At 72.0% G+C, this 22,956-nt stretch overlaps 2 protein-coding genes across 2 annotated transcripts in view; one reads left to right on the top strand and one right to left on the bottom strand.

Moving 5' to 3' along the window:
* The window catches only part of LOC308040078 (dedicator of cytokinesis protein 2-like), a gene marked incomplete at both ends in the record, with an annotated part of 67,270 nt that extends 53,468 nt beyond the window's left edge, over window positions 1-13,802 (bottom strand). The window contains 17 exons of the mRNA XM_080343888.1: window positions 1,725-1,828; window positions 2,981-3,053; window positions 3,465-3,563; window positions 4,301-4,425; window positions 4,522-4,647; window positions 4,979-5,058; window positions 6,367-6,442; window positions 7,626-7,761; window positions 8,886-8,967; window positions 9,742-9,896; window positions 10,011-10,146; window positions 10,556-10,704; window positions 10,779-10,875; window positions 10,961-11,016; window positions 11,211-11,251; window positions 11,397-11,480; window positions 13,760-13,802. Coding sequence (XP_080200014.1) covers window positions 1,725-1,828; window positions 2,981-3,053; window positions 3,465-3,563; window positions 4,301-4,425; window positions 4,522-4,647; window positions 4,979-5,058; window positions 6,367-6,442; window positions 7,626-7,761; window positions 8,886-8,967; window positions 9,742-9,896; window positions 10,011-10,146; window positions 10,556-10,704; window positions 10,779-10,875; window positions 10,961-11,016; window positions 11,211-11,251; window positions 11,397-11,480; window positions 13,760-13,802 — 1,662 coding nt within the window. The remainder of the gene's footprint in view (window positions 1-1,724; window positions 1,829-2,980; window positions 3,054-3,464; window positions 3,564-4,300; window positions 4,426-4,521; window positions 4,648-4,978; window positions 5,059-6,366; window positions 6,443-7,625; window positions 7,762-8,885; window positions 8,968-9,741; window positions 9,897-10,010; window positions 10,147-10,555; window positions 10,705-10,778; window positions 10,876-10,960; window positions 11,017-11,210; window positions 11,252-11,396; window positions 11,481-13,759) is intronic.
* A 2,454-nt stretch (window positions 13,803-16,256) lies between these two features.
* On the top strand, window positions 16,257-22,886 carry DQX1 (DEAQ-box RNA dependent ATPase 1). Its single transcript, XM_080343420.1, has 12 exons — window positions 16,257-16,354; window positions 16,744-17,038; window positions 18,658-18,851; window positions 19,102-19,477; window positions 19,719-19,958; window positions 20,179-20,278; window positions 20,383-20,541; window positions 20,684-20,875; window positions 20,959-21,084; window positions 21,689-21,879; window positions 21,955-22,145; window positions 22,336-22,886. The coding sequence occupies exons 2-12, from the start codon at window positions 16,760-16,762 to the stop codon at window positions 22,514-22,516; spliced, it is 2,229 nt and encodes a 742-aa protein (XP_080199546.1). The 5' UTR covers window positions 16,257-16,354; window positions 16,744-16,759; the 3' UTR covers window positions 22,517-22,886.
* The last annotated feature ends 70 nt before the right edge of the window (window positions 22,887-22,956 follow it).

The raw sequence follows: 22,956 nt of genomic DNA, 5'->3' as shown, positions 1-22,956 counted from the left end.
CGTGCGGCTGCCGGCTCAGCAGTGCCGGCTCACAGCCCGCGGAGCACCCGTCCTGCCGGCAACCCCGCACGGTCAAATCCCCCTGCCGAGGGGCGGGTGAAGACCACGCACCGTTTGCTGTGGGCTCTTCCCCGCGGCGCGCAGCCCACGCGCAGGAGACCCCGAGGGCACGGAGCCCTCGCAGGGTGAACCCGCCGCGCTTCAGACGTTCCCTGACCAGCGCGAGATCAAGAGGTCTGAGGAGCTAAAAGCTCCTCATTCACATTCCTCTGGCAAACAGATACAAAGATGAAATAGCTTCTGACTTCCAGGATCAAGCCGCGGTGTTTGCCAGGAAGAGCAGGAGTCGGCCGGGGTGAGGACAAAGCGGCGCACGTGTCACCGCTCGGGGGCCACCAGGGAACGTGACGGTTCAGCGAGGGCAGCGACAGCCCTTTGAGGAGAAGCCACGGCAGCAGGGGGGAGCGCGGGGTGCGACCGCGCTGCCCTGGCGGCACCGGCACAGCCGCAAGCTGCTCCTGCCGCAGCACCGGCTGCCGAGGGGACGGTCCCGGAGAGCCGGGACTGTGCCTGCAGCTCTGCAGGCCACGGCAGCGTCCCAAGGGTCCGGGTGTTTTGCCCAGAAACACCAGCAGGAGGGACCCAGTAACGACTCGGGACAGCTCGGGGACAGCTGGTGCTGCCCGGGCAGGAGGGGGACGGGACAGCCCGGGACAGACAGACAGACACTCAGCCCCTGCGGGGCAGCTACAGGAGTGTGGGGCGGGAGCACCCTGGGTGACATCGTGTCACACCCACCACACGTCCCTGCGACGCAGGACAACGGTGCCCTGGCAGCAGCCACCCCGCAGGGAGACCCCACGGCTGCAGAAACAGCATGGGGGCCAGGAGGGAACCGCGGCGATGAAGAGGAGGCGATGAAGAGCAGGAACTCCTCCATCGAGCCCACGGGGAGCGCAGGCCGAGGCGGGCTGCGCAGCTGTCACAGCAGCCGGGACGCAGACCTGCTCGCCCACAAAGGTGGCGGCTTGGGGAGGGAGGTGGGTCAGCCTCGAGGAACGGGTCACGTCACCAAAACAGCAGGGAAATCAGAGGAACTCCAGCTAAATGCAGAGCACCCCGGGGCCGAGGGGGGACAGCGGCCCCGGGAGCCCAGAGCTCCGTGCTGGCGGTGAGCGCTGCGGCGGAGCCGATGCACCGAGCCTGAGCGCGCCCGTGCGGGGCAGCCGCTCACGCCTCCCGCTGCCCTGGCAGAGCCGCCCGGCCGGGAGAGGGGACACGGGGCGAGGGGACCGCGCGGCCACAGGGTCTGTCACGCTCCAGCCTCGCAGCTGACTGCATTTTTTCCAAACACTGAATTTTCCCTCCCTGCGCTCTCTGCTCTCAAAGAAAAAGCGAGGGGTTTTAGGTGGAGGAAGCCTGGTGAGATCAGGTAAAGCGCAGCAAATATCTTCACGGGGACGTTCCCTCCCAAGTCAGCTCCATTTAAGTTACCATTGTCTAAACAAAACTTGTCATTCGCAAAGGAGCCACGTGGAGATTCGAGATGCCATGTGCTGGGAGCAGTGGCAGGAGCCCCCATCACCAAGGACAGAACGGACGGGGGGAGGGAGGGGCCGGGAAGCCTCGGGGACCTTGGGGACGTGCCACCAGCACCGTGGCTCTGGCGGGGGCTGGGAGCCCACCCCGCAGCCTCCCCGCGCCACGGCTCTGCCTTCCCACACCTTGTACAGAACCAGGTCGTGCTCCCCGTCGCGCAGCGTCGTGCCGTCCGGGCGCATCAGCTTCACAAAGGCCATGGAGAAGATCCGCTCGCTCTTGTCCTTGGCTGGGGGGACAAACACAGGGTGAGGTGACACGGCACAGGAGGAGCCCGAGGCTGCACCGCACGGGCAGGGAACAGCAGCACAGCCGCAGCAGCCGCGGGGAAATGGTGGTTCTTGTCCCGGAGCCCACGGGCTGTGTCCCCGGCACTGGGACCCCCGGCACTGGGGAGAAGCTGCTGCAGCCGTTTGGGAACCTCAGATGGGGAGAGGGGACAGATGGCAGCGATGGCCGGTGTGCGGCCGGAGGAGCTGCCAGCCCCTGCGTGCGCCGCCCAGGCCGGGGCCACCAGAGACACTGCTGCGGGGACTGAGGGGCTGGCACGGCTGGGGACAGGCAGGGCGTGGGGCTGGCACGGCTGGGGACAGGCAGGGCGTGGGGCTGGCAGAGTTGGCTGGCACAAAATCAGGCCACCCAGCAGCAGCTGCAGGTCCCCGCAGTGGCCCCGGGGAAGGTCCCAGCACCGGAGGACATGCCACACCATGTCCCATCGTGTGGGGGTTCAGAGCTGCAACGGTGCAGCCTGTGGCACTGCAGCCCAGGGTGTGGGGTGAGGGTCTGGGATGCAGAGCAGGGGCTCTGGGATGCAGGGTGTGGGTCTGGGATGCAGAGCAGGGGGCTGAGGTGCAAAGCAGATGGTCTGGGATGCAGAGCAGGGGGGCGGGATGCAGAGCAGGAGCTCGGGGATGCAGGGTGTGGGTCTGGGATGCAGAGCAGGGGCCCGAGGTGCAGAGCAGGGGCTCAGGGAGCCGGGCACAGACACAGCACCCAGGCAGCAGCTGCTGCTGGAGGTCGCGGTGTCCCAGGGCTCTGCTGCTCCCACGAGCCGTGGGGCCGGAGCAGCGCGGAGCCGGCCGCCTGCCCCCCACACGTGAGCACAGCACCCCACGTACCCCGCACGGTGCCAGGGGGGCTGCTCGTGGCCCCACATTCCCGCAGCCCCGCATTCCTGCAGCCCCGCATTCCCTCAGCCCCGCATTCCCGCAGCCCCGCTCCAGCGCAGCCCCGCTCCAGTGCAGCCCCGCAGCCCCTCAGCCCCGCATTCCCGCAGCCCCGCTCCAGCACAGCCCCGCTCCAGCGCAGCCCCGCTCCAGCGCCGCCCCGCTCCAGCGCCGCCCGGCGGGAGCTGCTGGGGAAGAGCTGAGGAGACACTTACAGTCACTGGAGGAGCGATGCCGGAAGGTGAATCTCAGGTGGGTCTTGTGGACGTCCTCGATGGGAACAGCGATCTGAGCGAGAGCGGGAGCGTGTGAGGACGGGGGGCGCGGGCTGAGGCCCCTGCGCTGAGCTGCCAGCTGATACATCCAGCCCCACGCGCTTTCCTTTCCATTGACGCGGCTGCACTGGTGCCACAGGTGTCTGTGCAGGGCTGCTGGCGCGTCCCTGAGCCCGTGGCGGGGGCAGGAGCGACGCAGGGGCACCAGCGGTGACACAGTGGCCCAGGGGACGTCGCGTCCCGGCTGTGGTCACCTGGTCCCCGTCCGGGGTCAGGCAGTGGCACCAGCAGCACCTCCCATCCCCTCGAGCCGGGCACTTCGGCCCTGCCGGGGTGCGCCCCGCGCGGCTCCGTCCCATGGGGGACGCGGGCGGGGGGTCCCAGCCCAGTCCCAGCCGTCCCACGCCCCAGGGCTGGCACAGACCTTCACCGTCTCCATCCAGCGCTGGTGCCGCTGCTGGTAGTACACCACGGAGCGGTACTCGCTCGACGGCTTGTCCCCCGCGCCGTGGTAAATCACGTTCTGCAGGGAGAGCAACGGCAGCGGAGATGGATCATGGTCAGACCAGACGGACTCCCAGGGCTGAGGATCTCCGTGTCCCCTCCCGGGGCAGCCCCGTGCGCTCCGGCCCCCGAGCCGCCGTCCCCACCTGAACGCCAGCACAGGGGCCGCTTCACAGCAACACAGCACGGGGACGTATTTCCAACTGTCCCTCCCCAGCCAGGCGCCAAGGGGGTGCAAGAGGGTCCCCGTCCCACCCCTGTCCCCTGCGCCCCCACCAGGCCTTGTCCCGCCGCCAAGGAAGCCGGTGACGGACGCGCGTCCCCGGGGCAGGGTCACGGCTCGCTGCCCCGGGGACGGGCCTGGCCAGGGAGGTGGGGGCTGTGCCCCCAGCCCTGCGGGACCCGCGGCAGCGCGCAGCCCGTGCCCTGGGAATGGCGGGATGGTGCTGGAAGTGAGAGCGGACACCCCGGAGAGACGGGGCAACAGCCGGTCCAGGGGGAACCGGGGCTGAGCCGCGGCCTCGGGGTGGCCAGGGGCTGCGTGTCCCCAGGGGAGGGGACTTTCTGTCCCTTCCCACCGCCTTCCCAGTTCTTTTTTCTGAAGGGCAGCTTCAGGGGCTCCAGTAGCCACAGGGGCTGCTCCAGTAGCCACAGGGGCTGCTCCAGCCGTTCCTGCTGGCACCGGTGCTGCTGCCTCTGCCACAGCGGGTGACAAGGGGGACAGCCAGCCCGGGCCCGATCCAGCGCCGGCCGTACCTGCAGCACGCTGCCCGACTCGTCGCAGACGCACACCGTCACCTCCACGTTCTTCTGCGTCTTCTTGCTCCCCTTGTCGAACTCGCCCTGCACCAGCGTCAGGTAGATGTCGTTCCTGACGTCCCCTGCGGGTACAGCCCCGTCAGCAGCGGGACCCCCTTGTCCCCACGCTGGCACCCCCAGAGACCGCCCTGGGTGGCCCAGCGTGCCGCCCCGCTTGCCTGGCATGATGACCTCGGGGTAGCCCAGCTTGCGTGCCACCACCGTGCTGCGGTCCACCAGGTGGGGGTGGTCCTTCCGCACCTGGCTCAGGTCACCCCACAGCATCTTCAGGGACACCCAGAAGCCTGCAGGGACAGAGACGTCGTCCCCATGGAGCCACCAGTGTGGCTCGGGCTGTGCCACACGTGCCTCCTCTCGCCGCCCCGTCCCGACGGCCGGGCGATCGGCGCGGTGAGCCCCGGCTGCGCCCAGGGTCCCCTCACCCCCCTGCAGCCGCAGCAGCTTTGGGTGACAGCGGACAGGAGCCGGGGCAGCAGGAGGGGCCCAGGGCCGGCCAGGAGCCCCCAGACCCCGCGAGGAGCAACACGAGGGGGCCCCAGCGTGGGGCCAGGGGCTGCCTGGCCCCCAGCACCAGCACCAGCTGCAGGGAAACGCGGGATGTGCCGGGGGCTCTACCTTGTCCCTTGTGGTTGATGTCCTTCCCCTCCACTGCCTTCTTGATCATGTTGTGAAGAAAATCGTTGTCACCAGCTGCCCTGCAGACACCAGAGCGGGCGATTCGGAGGAGCTCACACACACGGGGACCCCACGGCTGCTCCGGCGGCTGCCACCGACCCCGGCACAGGGACCCCGCACAGGGACCCCGCACAGGGACCCGGCACAGGGACCCCGCACAGGGACCCCGCACAGGGACCCGGCACAGGGACCCCGGCACAGGGACCCCACACAGGGACCCTGCATAGGGACCCTGCATAGGGACCCCACACAGGGACCCTGCACAAGGACCCCGCACAGGGACCCCAGCAGGATGGCATCACAGAACCACAGATGGTTTGTGTTGAAGGACCTTCCCAGCCCCCCAGTGCCCCCCCTGCCATGACAGGGACATCTTCACCAGCTCAGGGTGCTCAGACCCCGTCCAGCCTGGCCTGGGGTGTCTCAGGGATGGTTCATCCACCACCTCTCTGCCCAACCTGGGCCAGGCTCTCACCACCCTCAGGGCAACAATTTCTTCCTCATGTCCAGCCTGAATCTCCCTCCTTTAGTTTAAACCATCACCCCTTGTCCTGTCACAACAGACCCTGCTCAAAAGTCTGTCCCCATCTCTCTTATCAGCCCCTTTTAAGTGGGGAAAGGCCGCAATAAGGTGTCCCAGGAGCTTCTCTTCGCCAGCTGAACAGCCCAGCTCCCAGCCCGTCCCCATCCGCCGCAGCCCTGGGACCCCTCGCCATGTGCGCGAGGGGACAGAGCTCCACAGGGCGCCGGTGCCCTCAGCAGCCCTGCCCACAGAAACACCCGCTCTGCTCTGGGCTCTGGCCCTGGTGACGCCGTGTCCCAGGGACCCGCGGCCCCTTTGCAAAGCACGCGTAAAGGAAAAATCCTTTCTCTTTCATCCCGGTACATCTTGCCCCCCTTGCAGCCGATGTCCCTGGGCCAGCCAGGCCCGCAGAGCACTGCGCCCCCCGCCCACTGCCCCCACCCGCAGCCCCCCCCGCACCCCCCCCCGCAGCCCCCGCCCGCAGCCCCCCCCCCGCAGCCCCCGCCCCGCAGCCCCCGCCCCGCAGCCCCCGCCCGCAGACCCCCCCGCAGCCCCCCCCCCCACAGCCCCCGCCCCGCACCAACCCCCCCCCCGCAGCCCCCGCCCCGCAGCCCCCGCCCGCAGACCCCCCCGCAGCCCCCCCCCCCGCAGCCCCCGCCCCGCACCAACCCCCCCCCCGCAGCCCCCGCCCCGCAGCCCCCGCCCGCAGACCCCCCCGCAGCCCCCCCCCCCGCAGCCCCCGCCCGCAGCCCCCGCCCGCAGCCCCCACCCGCAGCCCCCGCCGCCGTCTCCCCCGGGGACTCACAGGTGCACGGGGATGAAGTGCTGCTTGTCCTCGTCGCTCTCGCACTTGCCCTTGGTGATGTCCGTGATGTCCATCACTGTGGCACAGAGGCGGCAGCGTGGGGGGGCTGCCAGGGGCGTCGGCACCCCCAGCCCAGGGCCCTTCGTGCCGAATCCTCCAGGGACCAGCACCCAGGACAGTTTTGTGCCACCCTGCAGCCACCGCTGTGCCCGCGTCCCCAGCTCTGACCCTGCTGTGCTCCGGTCTGTGCCCCATGGGGTGTCGTCCTGCCCCACCGAGACCCCTCTGCCACCCACAGACACTCCGAGCTGCTTGGGGCTTTTGGCAGGAGGAACCTGGCACCCACACAGCACCATGGTGACGACCTGGCACCAGGCACAGCTCACGCACAGGGATGCTGCGGGGAGCTGTGGCAGCACCAGCCCCGGCACGGTGCAGGGTCCCTCCGCGGAACACCTCGGCAGCACCAGCCCCGGCACGGTGCAGGGTCCCTCCGCGGAACACCTCGGCAGCACCAGCCCCGGCACGGTGCAGGGTCCCTCTGCGGAACACCTCGGCAGCCCCAAGCCCACCCTGGCTCCCCCTCCTCAACCAGCACTTCCCTGGCTGCTGGGGACAGCACCATGTCCCTCCAGCTGCGCACCTCTGGGGAACGGCACAGACACGGTGCAGCCACCACTGAGACCGTTACCACAGGTGACCTCAGAGCTCTGGGGCAGATTTGGGCCAAAACAAACCATACCCAGAACCCTCCACCACCCAGGGACGGGGCTTTGGTGCAGGACAGACAGGGGGTTCGGTGCAGGACGGACAGGTCACTGAGGAACAGGCACCAGGACTGTCCCTCTGTCTGTCCCCTCCACAGGAACGCACTCAGCTCAGAGCCCAATCAGCCACCAATACGCTGGTAATTCACCTGGTAACTTCTCTGTGGCTGAGGTCCCAGCGCACACTAATTAGCCAAGTAAGATCAATAATTTCCTAGCGCAGCCACCCGATGGGGATCAATGCCCAGAGCAGGACGGGGGCTGTGCGTCCGGCTGGGATGGGGACACGGGGCATGGGGGACGGGGCAAACAGGCACGGCAGTGGGGTCGGGGTCTGTGTCGGGATGGGGGTGCCTGGCAGGGGCAGGAGCAGCCCTGAACCCCACATCCCCAGCCAGGGAGCCCCCGAGCCCGGCAGGCAGGAGGTGGGTGCTGGGGTGCCGGTGCAGACAGCGATGTCTGTCCCCTGCACCCGCGCAGCCGCGCGCTCACCGGAGATGCCGAAGGGCCGCCGCAGCCCCGTGCTGAGCTTGCGGCTGAAGCTGTCCCGCAGGTCCATGCGTCCCACGCGGATGATCTGGCACACCAGGAACAGCCGCTCCCGCTTCAGGTCTGTGCTGCCCAGGTCCTGGGGGCAGGGGCTGCGTGAGCCGGCGGCACCGCGTGCCATGTGCCTCTGCCAGCCCGGCAGCCAGAGCCCAAGGGACAGGGACAATGCTGGGGCTAGTGGGGACCCATGGCCCCACGGGGCAGCCAGCGGCAGCCAGCATGGCTGGGGGGGGCTGTCACCTGGGAGGGGACAGCTCTGACACAGCGTGGGGCTCGGGGGGTGGCCACGCACCCCAGTTTGAGGCACCCCGTGGGAGCTGGGTCCCGCAGGGGCCACCCTGGCGCTGTGGCACGGGGTTGTGGCACAGGGCAGGGCCACGCCACGGTGCACGGGGTCACGCCGCGGTGCACGGGGCCACGCCGCGGTGCACGAGGACACGCCGCGGTGCACGAGGACACGCCGCGGTGCACGGGGACACGCCGCGGTGCACGGGGACACGCCGCGGTGCGCGGGGCCACGCCGCGGTGCACGAGGACATGCCGCAGTGCACGGGGCCACGCCGCGGTGCACAGGGCCACGCCGCGGTGCACAGGGCCACGTCGCGGTGCACGGGGACGCGCGGCCGCCACCAGCAGCGGGCAGGGGTCAGAACTGAGCGAGAGCCGGGGGAGCTGGGCTGCGGGGGCGGTAAGTGCTGATGCTGCTCATTAGCATCGATTTTCCCGGCTCATCTGCATATCGATGGCTCCGCTTGGGCCGTCCTGAGGGTCAGCTCGGCTCTGCTGGCACAGCGGGAACACGGCTGGCTCAGCAGAGCCACCTGCGCCGCCTGCGCCCGCTCCTGCCCGGCGCCAGGGCCCTGAGCCGGCTGTGGGCAGGGACGGTGCAGGGACGGGGCACGGGCACCCCAACTGCCCCCCACACCCTGAGCCGGAGCGGGGGCTTTCCGGGGCAGCTCCAGGGCAGGTGCCCCCATCCCAGTGCCCGCACGGGGGCTGTGCCGCAGCTGCAGGGAACATGTGGGAAAGAGGCAGCAGGGGGAAAGCAGCGGGCAGCAGCGGGGTTTGGCTGCTCGGGGGGCACATGGGCTGCGGTGAGGCCCGGGGTCCTATGCGTGGTGCTGGATGCACCCGAAACGCTGGGGGCACGTCGGCAGGCAGCAGGGAGCAGACCCGGGCAGCGCCCCCAGGGGCTGCGCTCACCGTGAAGACGGCCTTGAGGTTGTTGAGCAGCTCGATGTCCTGGGGGACGCCGGTGCTGGCCCAGCGGATCACGTAGTTCTCGCTGCGGGGGAGGCGAGGGGTGAGGAGCCACGGCAGGGCCGGCACCGCCACGGCAGGGCGGGAGCTCAGCCTGCCCCCGGGCCCCAGGGGCAGCGGCTGCGGCCACGGGGAAACACCACAACGGGGCTGGAGGCTCCGGCCACGGGCAGGGTGCTGCTCGGCCCCGGTTCACACACCCGGCCTCTGCCAGCTGCCCCGCACGGACCCCTCGTCCCAGCAGTGGCCCTAACGGTGACACAGGACTGGCCCGGCCGCCCCGGCAGCGGGACTGCCACCAGCCCTGCCCGCGGGACACGCAGCTCGCAGCGTGCGGGACGTGTCGGCTCACGGGTCCTGTGCACGGGGCCACGCTGCCCCATGAGCCGGCACCACCTGCCGCGGGCAGATCTGCGCAGGGCGGCACGGCACAGCGCGACGTGCCACAGGGTGTCGGGCACACAGCACCCAGGCAGGACGAGCCACAGGTGTCCCGCGGGACAGGGCTGTGAGCCACGGGTGTCCCATGGGACATGCACACCCTGCACACTGTGACAAACCCTCCCCTCCGGAGGAGAAAACCCCGCGGAAGGGACGAGCCTCTTCCCCTGGAGATGTGCTGAGCCGGGGGGCAGGACGGACAGCCCAGGGTGGTCAGGACAGACAGCCCAGGGCGGCCTGGGGGCACCCAGGGGCGTCCCCGCGCAGGGAGCCAGGACAGGGACGCTGCGGGAGCAGCAGGACGGGCACCAGCCGAGCTGGGGCAGGGTCGGTGGGGCTGCCCCGCGCCCTTGCCCACCTGATGATGCGCTGCTCGGCGGGGTCGTACAGCGCCATGAAGAGCTGCGCCTCCTCCCCGATGTTGCAGACGAAGTTGCGCACGCAGAGGTACAGGCTGTGGGACGGCGAGGCCGCCCGGCGGGCGCCGCAGCCCAGCGCGCTCTGCTGCGGGCTCTGCGGGCACCAGGCGGTTCAGCCCCGTGGCGCAGACCCGCGGCACAGCACAGCCACACGGGCCAGCGGCTCTGGGCACGGGGGTCGGCGCGCCGGAGCAGCACTGGCTCTCACCGCCTCCTCCTGGATGCGCTGCGTGACGGTCTGCGCAGCCCTCCGGTGCGCCTGGAACAGGCTGATGACGCTGGTACTGTCAGGGTCCAGGATGTTTTCGTCCTCGTCCCGCACCACCAGGTCCAGCGCCAGGATCCTGTGGAGGACGGGACAGGTGAGGCTGGGGCAGGGGACACGGGGCTGTGCACCTGGGGGGCCCACCGGCCCCGGTACAGGCTGGCATGGGGCCCGAGGGTGCCGGACAGAGCCCGGTTGGTCCCAGCAGAGCCCTGGCGAGGGGACGCTCTCCTGTCCCACCCAGGACTTGCTGCCAACAGCTCTTGGCCAGATGGCTTTCACAGTCACCAGCTCTCACTGTCCCCAGCCACCACAGGACAGCCAGCCGGCACACTGGGGACACAGGGTGCCCCAGGGACACCCAGCCAGGGTGATGGTGACACAGGCACAGCCAGGCCGGCAGGGGCACCACAGCAGAGAGGCCAAGTGTCCCTCAGCACCGCGCTGGGCTGCAGGTGCCCAGACCCCCGTCCTGTCCCCACACTCACTTGTTGCCGTAGTCGATCTTGCCCGTCACCTCCTTCTTGAGCTGCAGGAGCTCGTCCTTGGGCAGCGTCCCCGAGAGCAGCTGCGAGCGCCGCTCCATCAGCTCGCACATCATCTGCTTCACCTGCCGGTACCGCTCCGTCTGCCCCGCCTGCGGGTGCTGCACCAGGTCACTGCGCGGCCCCGCACCCCCTCAGCACCCGCCCGCGTCCCCCCGGCCCTCACCACGTAGAGCTGCTTCCAGATGGCGGCCCACTCGCGCAGCGTGGTGGTGATCTCCTGCACCATGGGCATCTCGGCAGGAACCAGGCTCTCCTCTGCCCTGGGGGGGCACGGGGAGCCCTGCAGCCCCGCAGCCCCCACATGGGGGGGCTGATGGGGCCACCCCCGTGCCCTGCGATACCTACCCCCTGCGCTGCACCACGGCCGCCTTCAGGTGGATGAGCGAGGCTGGGAAGATGCCCTGGGGGAGTCGGAGCCGTCAGTGCCCGCAGGCTGGGCAGGACACAGCCCCTGGGGGGGCACGGCCAGGGGACCCCGTCCTGGGACTGAGGGTCTCAGCCTGGCCATGCTGCAGGTGCCCAGCGTGTCCCCAGCAGGGACAGGACAAGCCACCAGCCATCCTTGGACCCCCCCGCCCCGGTCCCCGTCACCTACCCGCACAGCCCTGTTCCGGAGCGAGTACCCGCGGTACCAGCCTGCCAGGGAGGGACAGCGACAGGGACACGTCGGCCGGGCTCGGGGACAGCAGCCCGCGGCTCGGCAGGGCTGGGTGCCCGCCGGCGGCGTGGCTGAGGGAGGGTCACCCAGCCGGTGCCGGGGCGCAGCCAGGGCCCCCCTTACCCTCGGAGGCTTGCAGGATGTGCACCGTCTCCCCGATCTGCAGCGGGAGGTGATGCTCGCGGGTGCGTGGGAAGTTCCACAGGGCTGCGGGAAAAGCCGGGAGCTGCGGGCTGGGGTCCCTCACCCAGACCCCTCACCCTGTGCCTGTCTCGGGGCAGTGAGCCCCCGGCAGCCTCCCCACAGGCAGCAGGGCCCCACAACAGCCATTGCTCAGCCCTGAGACGGTGCGGGGTCCCAGCCCCACAAACCAGGGGGAGCTGGCAGGGGCAGCAGGGTGACAGTGGCAGGGGTGACAGTGGCAGGGGTGGCAGTGGCAGGGGGTGGCAGTGGCAGGGAGTGGCAGTGACAGGGGTGGCAGTGGCAGGGGTGGCAGTGGCAGGGGGTGGCAGTGGCAGGGAGTGGCAGTGACAGGGGTGGCAGTGGCAGGGGTGGCAGTGGCAGGGTTGGCAGCGGCAGGGGTGGCAGTGGCAGGGGTGGCAGTGGCAGGGGTGGCAGTGGCAGTGGCAGGGGTGGCAGTGGCAGGGTTGGCAGCGGCAGGGGTGGCAGTGGCAGGGGTGGCAGTGGCAGGGGTGGCAGTGGCAGTGGCAGGGGTGGCAGTGGCAGGGGTGGCAGTGGCAGTGGCAGGGGATGGCAGTGGCAGGGGTGGCAGTGGCAGGGTTGGCAGTGGCAGGGGTGGCAGTGGCAGGGGTGGCAGTGGCAGGGGTGGCAGTGGCAGTGGCAGGGGTTGGCAGTGGCAGGGGTGGCAGTGGCAGGGGTGGCAGTGGCAGGGGGTGGCAGTGGCAGTGGCAGGGGTGGCAGTGGCAGGGGGTGGCAGTGGCAGGGGTTGGCAGTGGCAGGGGTGGCAGTGGCAGGGGTGGCAGTGGCAGTGGCAGGGGTGGCAGTGGCAGGCGGTGGCAGGGGTGGCAGTGGCAGGCGGTGGCAGGGGTGGCGGGGGGAGCCGCCGGGGGAGTGCAGGAGCTCGCGGTGCCCAGACACTTCCTGCTGCAGCACGGGCTGCACCGGCCGCGCTGCGGTTAGTGCTGCCGCTATTTCTGGTGCCGGGGACAGGGACAGCTCTGTCTGCCGGAGCCAGCCCTGGCTCAGCCCCAGGACTGGCTGCACCCTGTGCCTGGGACAGCCCCGCAGCCCCGCCGGCAGCCGGGGTCCCAGCGGGGACACCGCCCGTGCCCTGTGCCCTGTGCCCTGTGCCCTGTGCCCCGTGCCCCGTGCCCAGCGCCAGCCCCCGCCGTGACGCTCCCAGAGCCACACGGCTCCTCGAGCCCCGTGTGGGCCCCAGCACACCCCACAGCAGCACGAGCCCTGAGGTCCCAGGGACCCTCCCGCCACCCTACAGTCCCCACTCGCTACCCACAGCCCTTCCACGCCCAGCCCCCACTGGGCCAGGTGACACCCGTGGGGACAGGCAGGAAGCCAGGCGGGCCCCTGATCCCGCTGCTGTCCCCCCGCTCCCCATGCTGCTGTCCCCATGGGGCGCTGCCCTCGCTCCAGGGGCTGTGGGCAGCACAAGGAGGGTGGGAAATGGCTCCTCAGAAATGGGAAAGGGTGCAGGGCTGCACAGGCCAGCGGGGGCGCAGGGTACACGGGGGGGTGCTCGTACGGGGGGTGCTCGTACGGGGAGGTGCTCGTACCGGGGGCGCTCACATGGGCCGGGGTCGGCACGGGGGCCCTGGGCTGCAGGTGCAGGGTTTCCCCAGGGCTCTGCCAGCCCCGCTGCAGCGGCCGGGAACGAAGCCCCAGCTGGGACCGGGGGCACATTCCTGGGGTGGCTGCGGGGTTCCCAGGACACGTCCCGAGAGCAGCCCGCTCGAGCTGACTGTCCCTGCTCGCCATCCCTGTGAACGAGCCAGCCAGCCCCTGGGGAGCCTCTGCGCTTCAGCAGCCGGGCCCAGCCCAGGCCCACAGCTCGGGGGCCGGATCCTGCACCGAGCGCCTGCCCCAGCGCTCTGCCGCCCACTCACCCCGCAGCTCCCGGCCCCGCCAGCACCAGCCGTTCTCAGCGTGGTCCCGCTGACCCCTGCCGTGCTCAGCCCCGTGTCCCCTGGGCTGCCTGTCCCCAGCCCTGCAGCCTCCGCCAGCATCCCCATCGTCCCTGCGCCCACCGGCCCCCCAGCACCAGCAGTGACGAGACCCGGCCCCTACCCTGCACCCCCTCACATCGCCACCAGCACCCAGCCCGGCACCGCCGGCACCGTTTACCTGCAGCCCCCGCCATCGCCCAGCCACCAACACCCGCCCCACCACCGCCCGCTGCCACGGGGCCACTGCAGCCACGGTCACCGTCAGCATCACCCCAGCTGCCGGCACCATCCTGCTCACCCTGCACCCTCCGGGGAGCCCAGCGGCACCCGCGCATTGGCACTTACCCACGCCATACTTCTCCTCCTTGGTGGGCAGCCACGGAGCCATGGCCGGTTGTGCCGTGCAACCAGGACCCTGCGTGAGGCGGCTGCTGGTTCCTCCTGCCGCGGTCCCCAGTCACGTGTACCTCACCGGCTTGTGCAAACCTCCGCTTCCTCACGGCGCAGCGGGTGCTGCAGGGACCCACCCAACCGGCAGCACCCCACGACAGAGCCCCGGGACCTGCCATACCACCCCCAGGGCCGACGCTGCGCGGGTCACCGGCCCTGCTGCGGGGGCAATGGGGCTGCTGGCCCGGGCGATGCTGCGGCACCATGAGCCCCTGAGCTGAGCTGCACGGCCAGGGCCCGGCAGCCCCGGACACGGGCGGCAGCCCCGGACACGGGCGGCAGCCCCAGGACACGGCGGCAGCCCCGGACACGGGCAGCAGCCCCAGGACACGGGTGGCAGCCCCCGACACGGGTGGCAGCCCCCGACTCGGAGCCAGCGCAGCTCCAGCCGCCCAGGGAGCGCAGGGAGCCCAGCACCCGGTCCGGCCCCGCGCCCGGAGCAGCACCGCAGGGAACTGGCCTCCGCCTGCCCAGCCCAGCCGCCCGTCCTCAGCCCTCGGTGCGCGAGGCTCGACGGCGAGTGCCGGTGCAGCGCACGCTGCGGCCTGTCCCGCGCCAGCCCCGTGCTCCCTGTGGCCCCAGGACAGCAAGCAAAGCAACGGTTCAGCATCAACCACTTCCTTCCTCCCGCCCGCTGCAAACCCCGGCTGTCCAGCGCCCGCGGGGATGGCACTTGTTCCCTGGCGCTGCTCAGCCGACGCCGGCGCCATCCGGCCCCTCTGTCCCCGCAGCCCAGCTGCCCTGGGACCCACGTCCTCCCAAGAGCTGCTCCGGGGCCGCCGCAGCCGGGCTGCTGCTCCCGCAGCTTGAGCCACCTTCCGTCACTTCGCCATCTGCCCTGCACCCCCCTCGCAGCCCCCACCTCCTCCCACAGCCTGAGCCTGCACCGTGGTCACCCGGGAGCGGTTCCCCTGGCCCACGGGTCACCCCGGCACCAGGACCGACTCCTGTCCCAAATTCTGCCCTGGGCAGCCCTCCTGGACCCTGCGGCCTGGGGAGGGGATGGACAGGCCACGGGAAAGGGAGCATGAGCAGCTCTGGGTGAGCCAGCAGAGCCGGGTATGGGGAGCAAGGAGCTGGCTGGGAGCACTGAAGGGCCCCCGAGCACAGAGAGCTGGAGGGGATGACCCCTGGGACCGTCACCGCTCCACCGGCGCCCTCTGTTCTGCTGGGCCTGGTTGTGGGTGGCAGCACTGCAGGGTCCCCGCCGGGGCGGCAGTGCCGGCAGGGCGCGGGGGGATGGCACGGCGGGGTCCCGGGGCGGCGGTGCCGGCAGGGCGCGGGGGGATGGCACGGTGGGGTCCCGGGGCGGCGGTGCCGGCAGGGCGCGGGGGGATGGCACGGTGGGGTCCCGGGGCGGCGGTGCCGGCAGGGCGCGGGGGGATGGCACGGGGGGATGGCACGGCGGGGTCCCGGGGCGGCGGTGCCGGCAGGGCGCGGGGGGATGGCGCGGGGGGATGGCACGGCGCAGCCCGGGGACACTTGCCGTGGGGCTGCAGCGGAACCTTCGGTGCAGGAGCTGCTGCCCGGGGCCGAGGTGCGGGGGCGGGAGCCGCAGCAGCCAGCGCCTGCCGGCAGGACCGGCAGCACCGGGGCTGCAGCACCGGGTCCAGCAGCCGGCACAGCGGGGTACGGGCACGGCGGGGCCCGCTCGGAGCGTGGGGGCGGAGCGGTAACTGCCGGCAGCTTCGGAGCCTCGAATTCCGCCAGCCCCGCAGTCCCTGCCCGGCCCGGCCCCGGCGGCAGCTCCGCGCCGGGCTGTAACGGGCCGTCTGCCGGTCCGGGAGCCCCACCTGCTGGCCGCGCTGGGAGCCCTGCCGGATGAGACCGCCGCTTCGGGCGCGGGCTCCCGGGCACGGGATGCCCGGTAACGGGGTGCCCGACACGGGTACGGGATGCCCGACACCGGTGCGGGATGCCCGGTAACGGGTACGGGATGCCCGACACCGGTGCGGGATGCCCGGTAACGGGTGCGGGATGCCCGGTAACGGGTACGGGATGCCCGACAGCGGTACGGGATGCCCGGTAACGGGGTGCCCGACGCGGGCACGGGATGCCGCGGGCTCGGGCTGCAGCCGAGCAACGGGAGCACCCGCCGGGGCCTGGCAGCGGAGGAGCGGGCAGCGCGGGGCGCGACGCGGACGCGGACACGGACACGGACACGGACGCGGACGCGGACACGGACGCGGATGCGGACACGGACGCGGACACCGGCAGGCCCCACGCGCCCGCTCCGTGCCCACACGCGCCCCCGCCCCGCCCGGGGTCGCGCGGTCTCGGGCACGCCCCGCGGCGCTGATTGGCGGCCGTGGGCGGAGCCACGTGACGGTCACCTGACGCTCTCCCCCCGCAGGGCCCGCGGTGGCGGCGGCGCGCGCAGGTGAGCGGCGGCCGGAACGGAACCGGAACCGGAACCGGAGCCGCGGCCCGAGGGGCCGAGCCGGGGAACCCGTCCGGTGAGGTCCGGTCCGGCCTGCTCCCGGTGCTCAGGTGCCCGGTCCGTTCCATCCCGTTTCCCCCGGCCCGACACGGCCCGTGCCGTTCGGGTCCGCCCGCCCGCCCCCGGGGTGTCCGCCGTGCCCCGCACCCCTGCGCCTCGGCCCGGCTCCCCCGCACAGCCCAGTCCGGCTGCCCGCACCCGCTCGGTCCGGGACCGGCCTGATCCTCCCACCTGGCCCGGTCCCCGGCCTGTCCTGCAGCCCCTGCCCGGGCCGTGCCACCCTCTGTCCCTGCCTCCCGCCTGGCCCTGTCCCCCGCGTCCCCCGCGGGACGGGTCGGTGGCCGCACCGGCGGCTACCGGGGCCGGGAGGGTCAGCAGCGGCTGCCCCGGCTCTGCCGGGACCCGCTGGCGCCGCAGCAGCTCCCGCGTGTCCCCGCAGCCCCGGTGTCCCCGCCATGGCCGGCAGCGGGGCCCCCGGCTCCCCGGCCCGGCGGCGCGGCCCCGGCTCGGCGCTGGCGGAGGAGGAGGACGAGGACCCGGCCCTGGGCGGCGATGGCGACCTGGAGGTGAACCCGTACGACGGGCTGCCCTTCTCCTCCCGCTACTACCAGCTGCTGCGGCAGCGCCGGGACCTGCCGGTCTGGACCACCAAGTACAGCTTCATGGAGCACCTGGAAGGCAACAGCGGCATCATCCTGGTGTCCGGGCCCCCCGGCACCGGCAAGAGCACCCAGGTGAGCGCGGCTGTGCCGGGAGCAACCGGTGCTCACCCTGCGTCAGCAGCGTGTGCTGCCAGGGCTGCGGTGTGCCGGGGAGCCGGGAGCCTGGGGCTGTGGGCAGAGGCACAGGGACGGGGCTGCACGGCGGCTCCCGGACCCTGCGGCACCGTCTGAGCTGCTGAGGGAACAGGGGGTGACAGGCCCCCCAGAGCTTGAGCTCCACCGCGGTACCGGGAGCGTGTGGCTGCGATGAGCCCGGCGCGAGGCAGAGCTGGGCAGCCGCACGCCAGGATGTGCCAGGGCAGGCGCTGAGGCTGCGGGCAGAGCCTCGGCACGAGCCGGGAGGTGCTGCTGCGGCTGCCTGGGAGCAGCTGCCACGGTGGCGCAGGGCGTCAGGCGGGCACAGGGGAGGAACGGCCCATCCCCGGCGCTGGGCTGGTGCCGGGTCCTGCCTGCCTGCCCCAGAGCGCCAGTCCCTCCGGCAGCCCTGCCGTGGCACCGCAGGCGTCGTCACGCAGACTTTGACCCGGTGAGGGATCACCCGGGAGCCGCGGGGACAGCACAGCCGTGGCCTTGGCGGGGCCGGGTGTGCGCGGCGTGACACGGCAGCTGCCGGCCTCTGGGGCCACCATGGTGTTGGCAGTTGTGTTGGCAGTAGCCTCGGGGCCACTTGCCCAAACCACCTCCCCTGGGCGTGACCCCGCTGAGCACAGGTCTGGGCTGAGCCCGCAGCATCGGCCGCCTGTGGGTGCGGGTTTGGGGCATGAAGCCCGTGTGCAGGCTGGCCCGGCGCAGGGCTGGGCCGCGTTTGGACACGGTCCCCGCGGGGCCTGGGGCTGCTGGTGTGCCAGCACTCCTCCAACGCCGCCTTCCTACCCAGAGCTGGGTCTCTCCACCGTTGTTGCAGCCGGGGCTGCCCATGCAGTTAAGCAGCAGATCCCTGCGCCCCGGTGCCCGAGGGACATCGCGTGGCCCCGGGACCGTCCTGCGGGGCCAGGTGCTCAGGCAGCAGCCACTCCTAGTGTTTTCCTCCCTGGGTTTCCTGGGGTGATGTGTGGTCCCTCTGGCCCCACATGAGGGTGCTGGAGGCGCTGGCCCAGGTTTGCAGCTGCTGCAAGGTCTGGATCGTGCAGACGTGGCCGGTGACTGCGGCTCTATGCTGGAGCCGGCTGGGACTTGCCCAGGGGCACCGGAGAGGGGCCGGGGCTGGTGAGAGTGAGCAGGGCTCGGGTCAGAAGGGAGCGGCACGTCATGTGTCCCACTGCCCGCGGCGCCAGGGCCGGCCCGAGTCACAGTGGCTGTTCAGGGACTGTCCAGAGGCCTCTCGAGCGCGGGCTGGCGTGCCGTGTCCTCAGTGCGAGGGCCGGGCCGGCCCGCAGTGAGGCAGAAAGCTGCGGGCGTGGGGCGCTGGGGCCGGTGTCACAGGCTGTTGGGCTCACAGGTGACAGTGCTGGGGAGGGACAGTCCTGCCGGGGCTGGCGGGTGCTCCTGTACAGGCTCTGCAGAGATGTCCTGCAGCCGGGTCTCAGGGGGTGGCTGTGGGGAGGGTCTGTCTGCCCTTCTAGGGGCACAGGGGGACATCCCTGCGCTCCTGCCAGGCCACGCTGTCCGCAGCCCGCGCCCTGTCCCCACAGATCCCGCAGTGGTGCGCCGAGTACGCGCTGTCCATGCAGTTTGCCCACGGGCTGGTGGCCTGTGCGCAGCCCCACAGCCTGGCCGCCCTCAGCCTCTCCCTGCGCGTGGCCGACGAGATGGACCTGAACCTGGGCCACGAGGTGGGCTACTGCGTGCCGCACGAGGACTGCTGCACCACCGAGACCATCCTCAGGTATGGCGGGGCTGCCTGCGCCGCGGCGCTAATCCCACTGAGCTCCGGCTGCAGCCTAATCCCTTAATCCGGCCTGGCCTCGTTAGGGAGCGAGGAGCGGGGCTGCCCGGCCCCCCGGCGCCACGGTGGGGGCTCCTGGCCTGGGGGGCTGCGTCGTGCTCCGCTGGGGCTGCCTGCAGGGACACCCGCGGGGTGCACCCCCAGAGCCAAGGGTCCCGTGGCCCCCGCGCTGACGGGCCGTTGGCGGCAGGTTCTGTTCGGACGAGATGCTGCTGCGGGAGATGACGTCGGACCCGCTGCTGCGGCAGTACGGGGTGGTGGTGCTGGACGAGGTGCAGGAGCGGACGGTGCCCAGCGACGTGCTGCTGGGGCTGCTGAAGGACGTGCTGCGCCAGCGCCCCGCGCTGCGCCTGGTGCTGGTCACCACGCCCGCCATGGAGGAGCGGCTGCGCACCTTCTGCGGGGACCCACCGGTGGTGCGGGTGCCGGCACCCGGGCCCCCCCCCCAGCTGCTGTACCGGGACCTGCAGGCCCGTGGACACGTGGCGGCCGCCTGCCAGGCCGTGCTGGACATCCACCGGCGCCGGGAGCCCGGCCACATCCTGCTCTTCCTGGCCAGCGAGCAGGTGTGCTGCGGTGCCCGCGGCGGGGGCGCACCGGGGGGAAGGTGGGGGGACCCCTCAGCGGCATGCGGGGAGCCCTGGGGGTTGCAGGGAACTGAACCGCAAGAGCCGGGGCTCCTGTGCCTGGGGGCTGCAGGCGCTGGTGGGAGCGGGGTCTTTCCCCGCGTGGCACAGCACTGTGTCCTGGGGACGGGGCCGCTCCAGGTGCCCGCGGGCGTCACTCGCATCCCCCGTCTTTCCTCAGGAGATCACCGAGTGCTGCCAGGCCATCCAGAGCGAGGTGGCGGCGCTGAGCCCGGCGCTGGGCCCGCTGCTGGTGCTGCCCCTGCACCCCGGCGTGGGCCGCGCTGCACAGAAGGTGTACGAGGCGCCGGAGGAGGGCGGCCGGGAGCGACGGGTCATCGTCACCCACTGGCTGGCGGACTCGTCCTTCTCCTTGGGCACCGTGCGCTTCGTCATCGACTCGGGGCTGGAGCTGCGCAGTGTGAGTGCCGGCGGGCGCCGGGCCGGGCGATGGTGGGCGAGGGGCTGGCCCTGCGAGCCGGCGGGAGCAGCGAGGGCTGCGGCTCTGCCCCTCCTCGTCCCAGCCCTGCGGCTGCGCCAGGCTGGGCAATGCTGCGCGGGCGCAGGACCTGCCCAGGGAGGTGGCAGCGGTGGCGCTGCCGGTGGCACGGCCTGTGTCCCCTCTCACACTGCGCCCACAGGTCTACAACCCCCGCATCCGTGCAGAGTCGCAGGTGCTGCGGCCCATCAGCAAGAGCCAGGCGGAGTCACGCATGCAGCGAGCCGCCGGCAGCCCCCCAGGTGCGCCCCGAGTGTGTCCCCACGCCCTGGCGTCCCCGGCAGCCCCTGCCTGCTGCCCCGTCCCCGGCTGCGTCCCTGCCGCGGCTCACAGCCCCGCTCCGCAGGCACCTGCCTGCGCCTCTACTCGGAGCCGTTCTACGAGCAGCGGCTGCCGCCCAGCCCCGCGCCCCACGTCAGCGAGACCAGCCTCAGCCGCCTGGTGCTGCTGCTCAAGCGCCTGGACATTGCCGACATGGGCCAGTGCGACTTCCTCGACCGGCCAGGTAGTGTGCGGGGAGCTGGGGGCTGGCTGTGGCTGTCCCCGCAGCCCGGGGTGCCCCTGGGGAGGGGCGGGGGGTCCCACGGGTGCGGGGGGAGCAGGGCAGGGCTGCCCACACCTGGCACCTGGGTCACGTCCCGCCCCAGCCCCCGAGTCGCTGATGCAAGCGCTGGAGGACCTGGATTACCTGGCGGCCCTGGACGACGACGGGAACCTGTCGGAGGTGGGGATCATCATGTCGGAGTTCCCGCTGGACCCGCAGCTGGCCAAGGCGCTCATCGCGTCCTGCGAGTTCGACTGCGTGGAGGAGATGGTCAGCCTGGCCGCCATGCTCACCGGTACCGGCCAGGGCGCGGCGCCTCTGCCGCTGGGGGCTGCGGGCGCTGGAGGACACATGATGACCTCTCTGTGTTGTCCCCAGCATCCCCCTGCTTTGTGTCCCCGTCCACGCACCTGGAGGAGGCGGTGACGCTGCGCCGGCGGGCGCTGCTGCACCCCCATGGGGACCACTTCACCCTCATCAACATCTTCAACGCCTTCCAGCAGCGTGAGTGCGGCCGGGCTGGGCTGCGGGGCTGCGCGTCCCACGTCCCCCCCAGCGTGTCCCACATCCCTCCGTGGGTCCCACAGCCCCCCGTGTGTCCCCTGCTCCTCCTGGGGACAGGCACTGCAGCCATGTTCATGACTCCATCCGGGTGCCGCAGCCTGGCTGCAGGGTGTCGCAGCCCCAGCCCGGGGACTGTGTTCTCAGCATGGTCCCTGTCCCCGCTGCAGAGAGGGGACACGGCCCGTGGGAGCAGCCGTGCCTGGTTCCGTGGCCCGTGAGCCCCCAGCCAGGCCACCCGCTTCATGCGGGGTCTGTGCTCACCCAGCCCTGTCCCCGTGGTGTGTCCCCGCGGTGTGGCCCCGCGGTGTGACCCAGCCCGTCCCCGCGGTGTGGCCCCGCGGTGTGTCCCAGCCCGTCCCCGCGGTGTGGCCCAGCCGTGTCCCCGCGGTGTGACCCAGTCCTGTCCCCGCGGTGTGGCCCAGCCGTGTCCCCGCGGTGTGACCCAGTCTTGTCCCCACGGTGTGGCCCAGCCGTGTCCCCGCGGTGTGTCCCAGCCTGGCCCTGCGGTGCGGCCCCGCGGTGTGACCGCGCTCTGTCTCTGCAGACAACGGTGACGAGGGCTGGTGCCGCAAGCACGGGCTGAGCGGGGAAGCCCTGCGGCTGGCGGGCATCGTGCGGGCAGAGCTGCTGGAGGTGATGCGGCGCATCGAGCTGCCCGTGTCGCCGCCCGCCTTCGGCACCGCCGCCAACGCGCTCAACCTGCAGCGCGCCCTCATCTCCGGCTACTTCCTCAAGGTGGGTGGGGGTTGCGCCGGGCCGGGCCGGGGGGCCGTGCCAGCGGCCCCGCTGCCCTCCCGCTGCGCTCCGCAGGTGGCCCGGGACATCGACGGCTCCGGCAACTACGTGATGCTGACGCACAAGCACGTGGCCCACCTGCCCCCCACCTGCTGCTACCTGCTGCGGCAGCCCCCCCGGCGCCCGCCCCCCTGGGTGCTGTACCACGAGTTCACCATCTCGCAGGACAACTGTCTGCGCGTGGCCTCCGAGATCCAGCCAGAGATGTGAGCGCCTTGGGGGTGGAAGGGCCGGGCTGTGCCGTGCCGGGCCGTGTCTGTGCGCGGCTGTGGAGCTGGCGCAGCCCCGGGGCGCCATGTGCGGGGACAGGGGAGACCGTCCCCACGTTGGGGAGCGAGGGGGCTGCTCCAGGGAGACCCAGGGCTGGGTCCACTCCTTGATCCCCCATTCCCCCAGGCTGGTGGAGCTGGCACCCCAGTACTACCTGAGCAACCTGCCGCCCAGCGAGAGCCGCGACCTGCTGATGGAGCTGCGCGAGAAGCTGGTGGCCGCGGAGGATGCGCCAGCGCTGCCGGAGCCGCTGGGCGAGGCGGCAGGCGGGGAGGATGAGGAGCGGGAGGTCTGCGTGCTGCAGTGAGCTGGAGCCGCCGGAGCCCCTGCGCCGGGGCCGTCTGGGCTGGCCCGCGAGCACCGGGGCCGGGAGAGCCCGGGAGGCCGTGCTGCTGCGGGGCCGGCGCGGTCCCCGGGGAGGTGTGGGCAGAGCCGGCTGCCACCACAGCTCTGCGCCGCGGTCACCCTGCCGGCGGCCACGGGACTGGCCCCAGCATTGGCCCTGGGGCCAGAGCCGGTTCAGGGAGCGCTGGCCCCGGGCCTGGGGTGTCCTGGGGGGCCCCCGTGCGGTTTTCCTGGGGCTGGGGCCGCGGCCCTGCCCGTCCCGCTCCCCGTGCGTGGGGGGAGCAGCAGCTGGGGCCCAGGGGCCACGTGCGTGTCTGTCCTGTATAAAGTTTTGTGACTTTTGCTCCTGGCCTCGTGTCCCTCATTACAGCCAGGGAGGCTCCGGTGGGGTGGGCTCCGTCA

Source organism: Nesoenas mayeri, assembly GCF_963082525.1.
Source record: "Nesoenas mayeri genome assembly, chromosome: 4".
Lineage (NCBI taxonomy): Eukaryota > Metazoa > Chordata > Aves > Columbiformes > Columbidae > Nesoenas > Nesoenas mayeri.
This window is presented reverse-complemented; position numbering and strand designations above follow the sequence as displayed.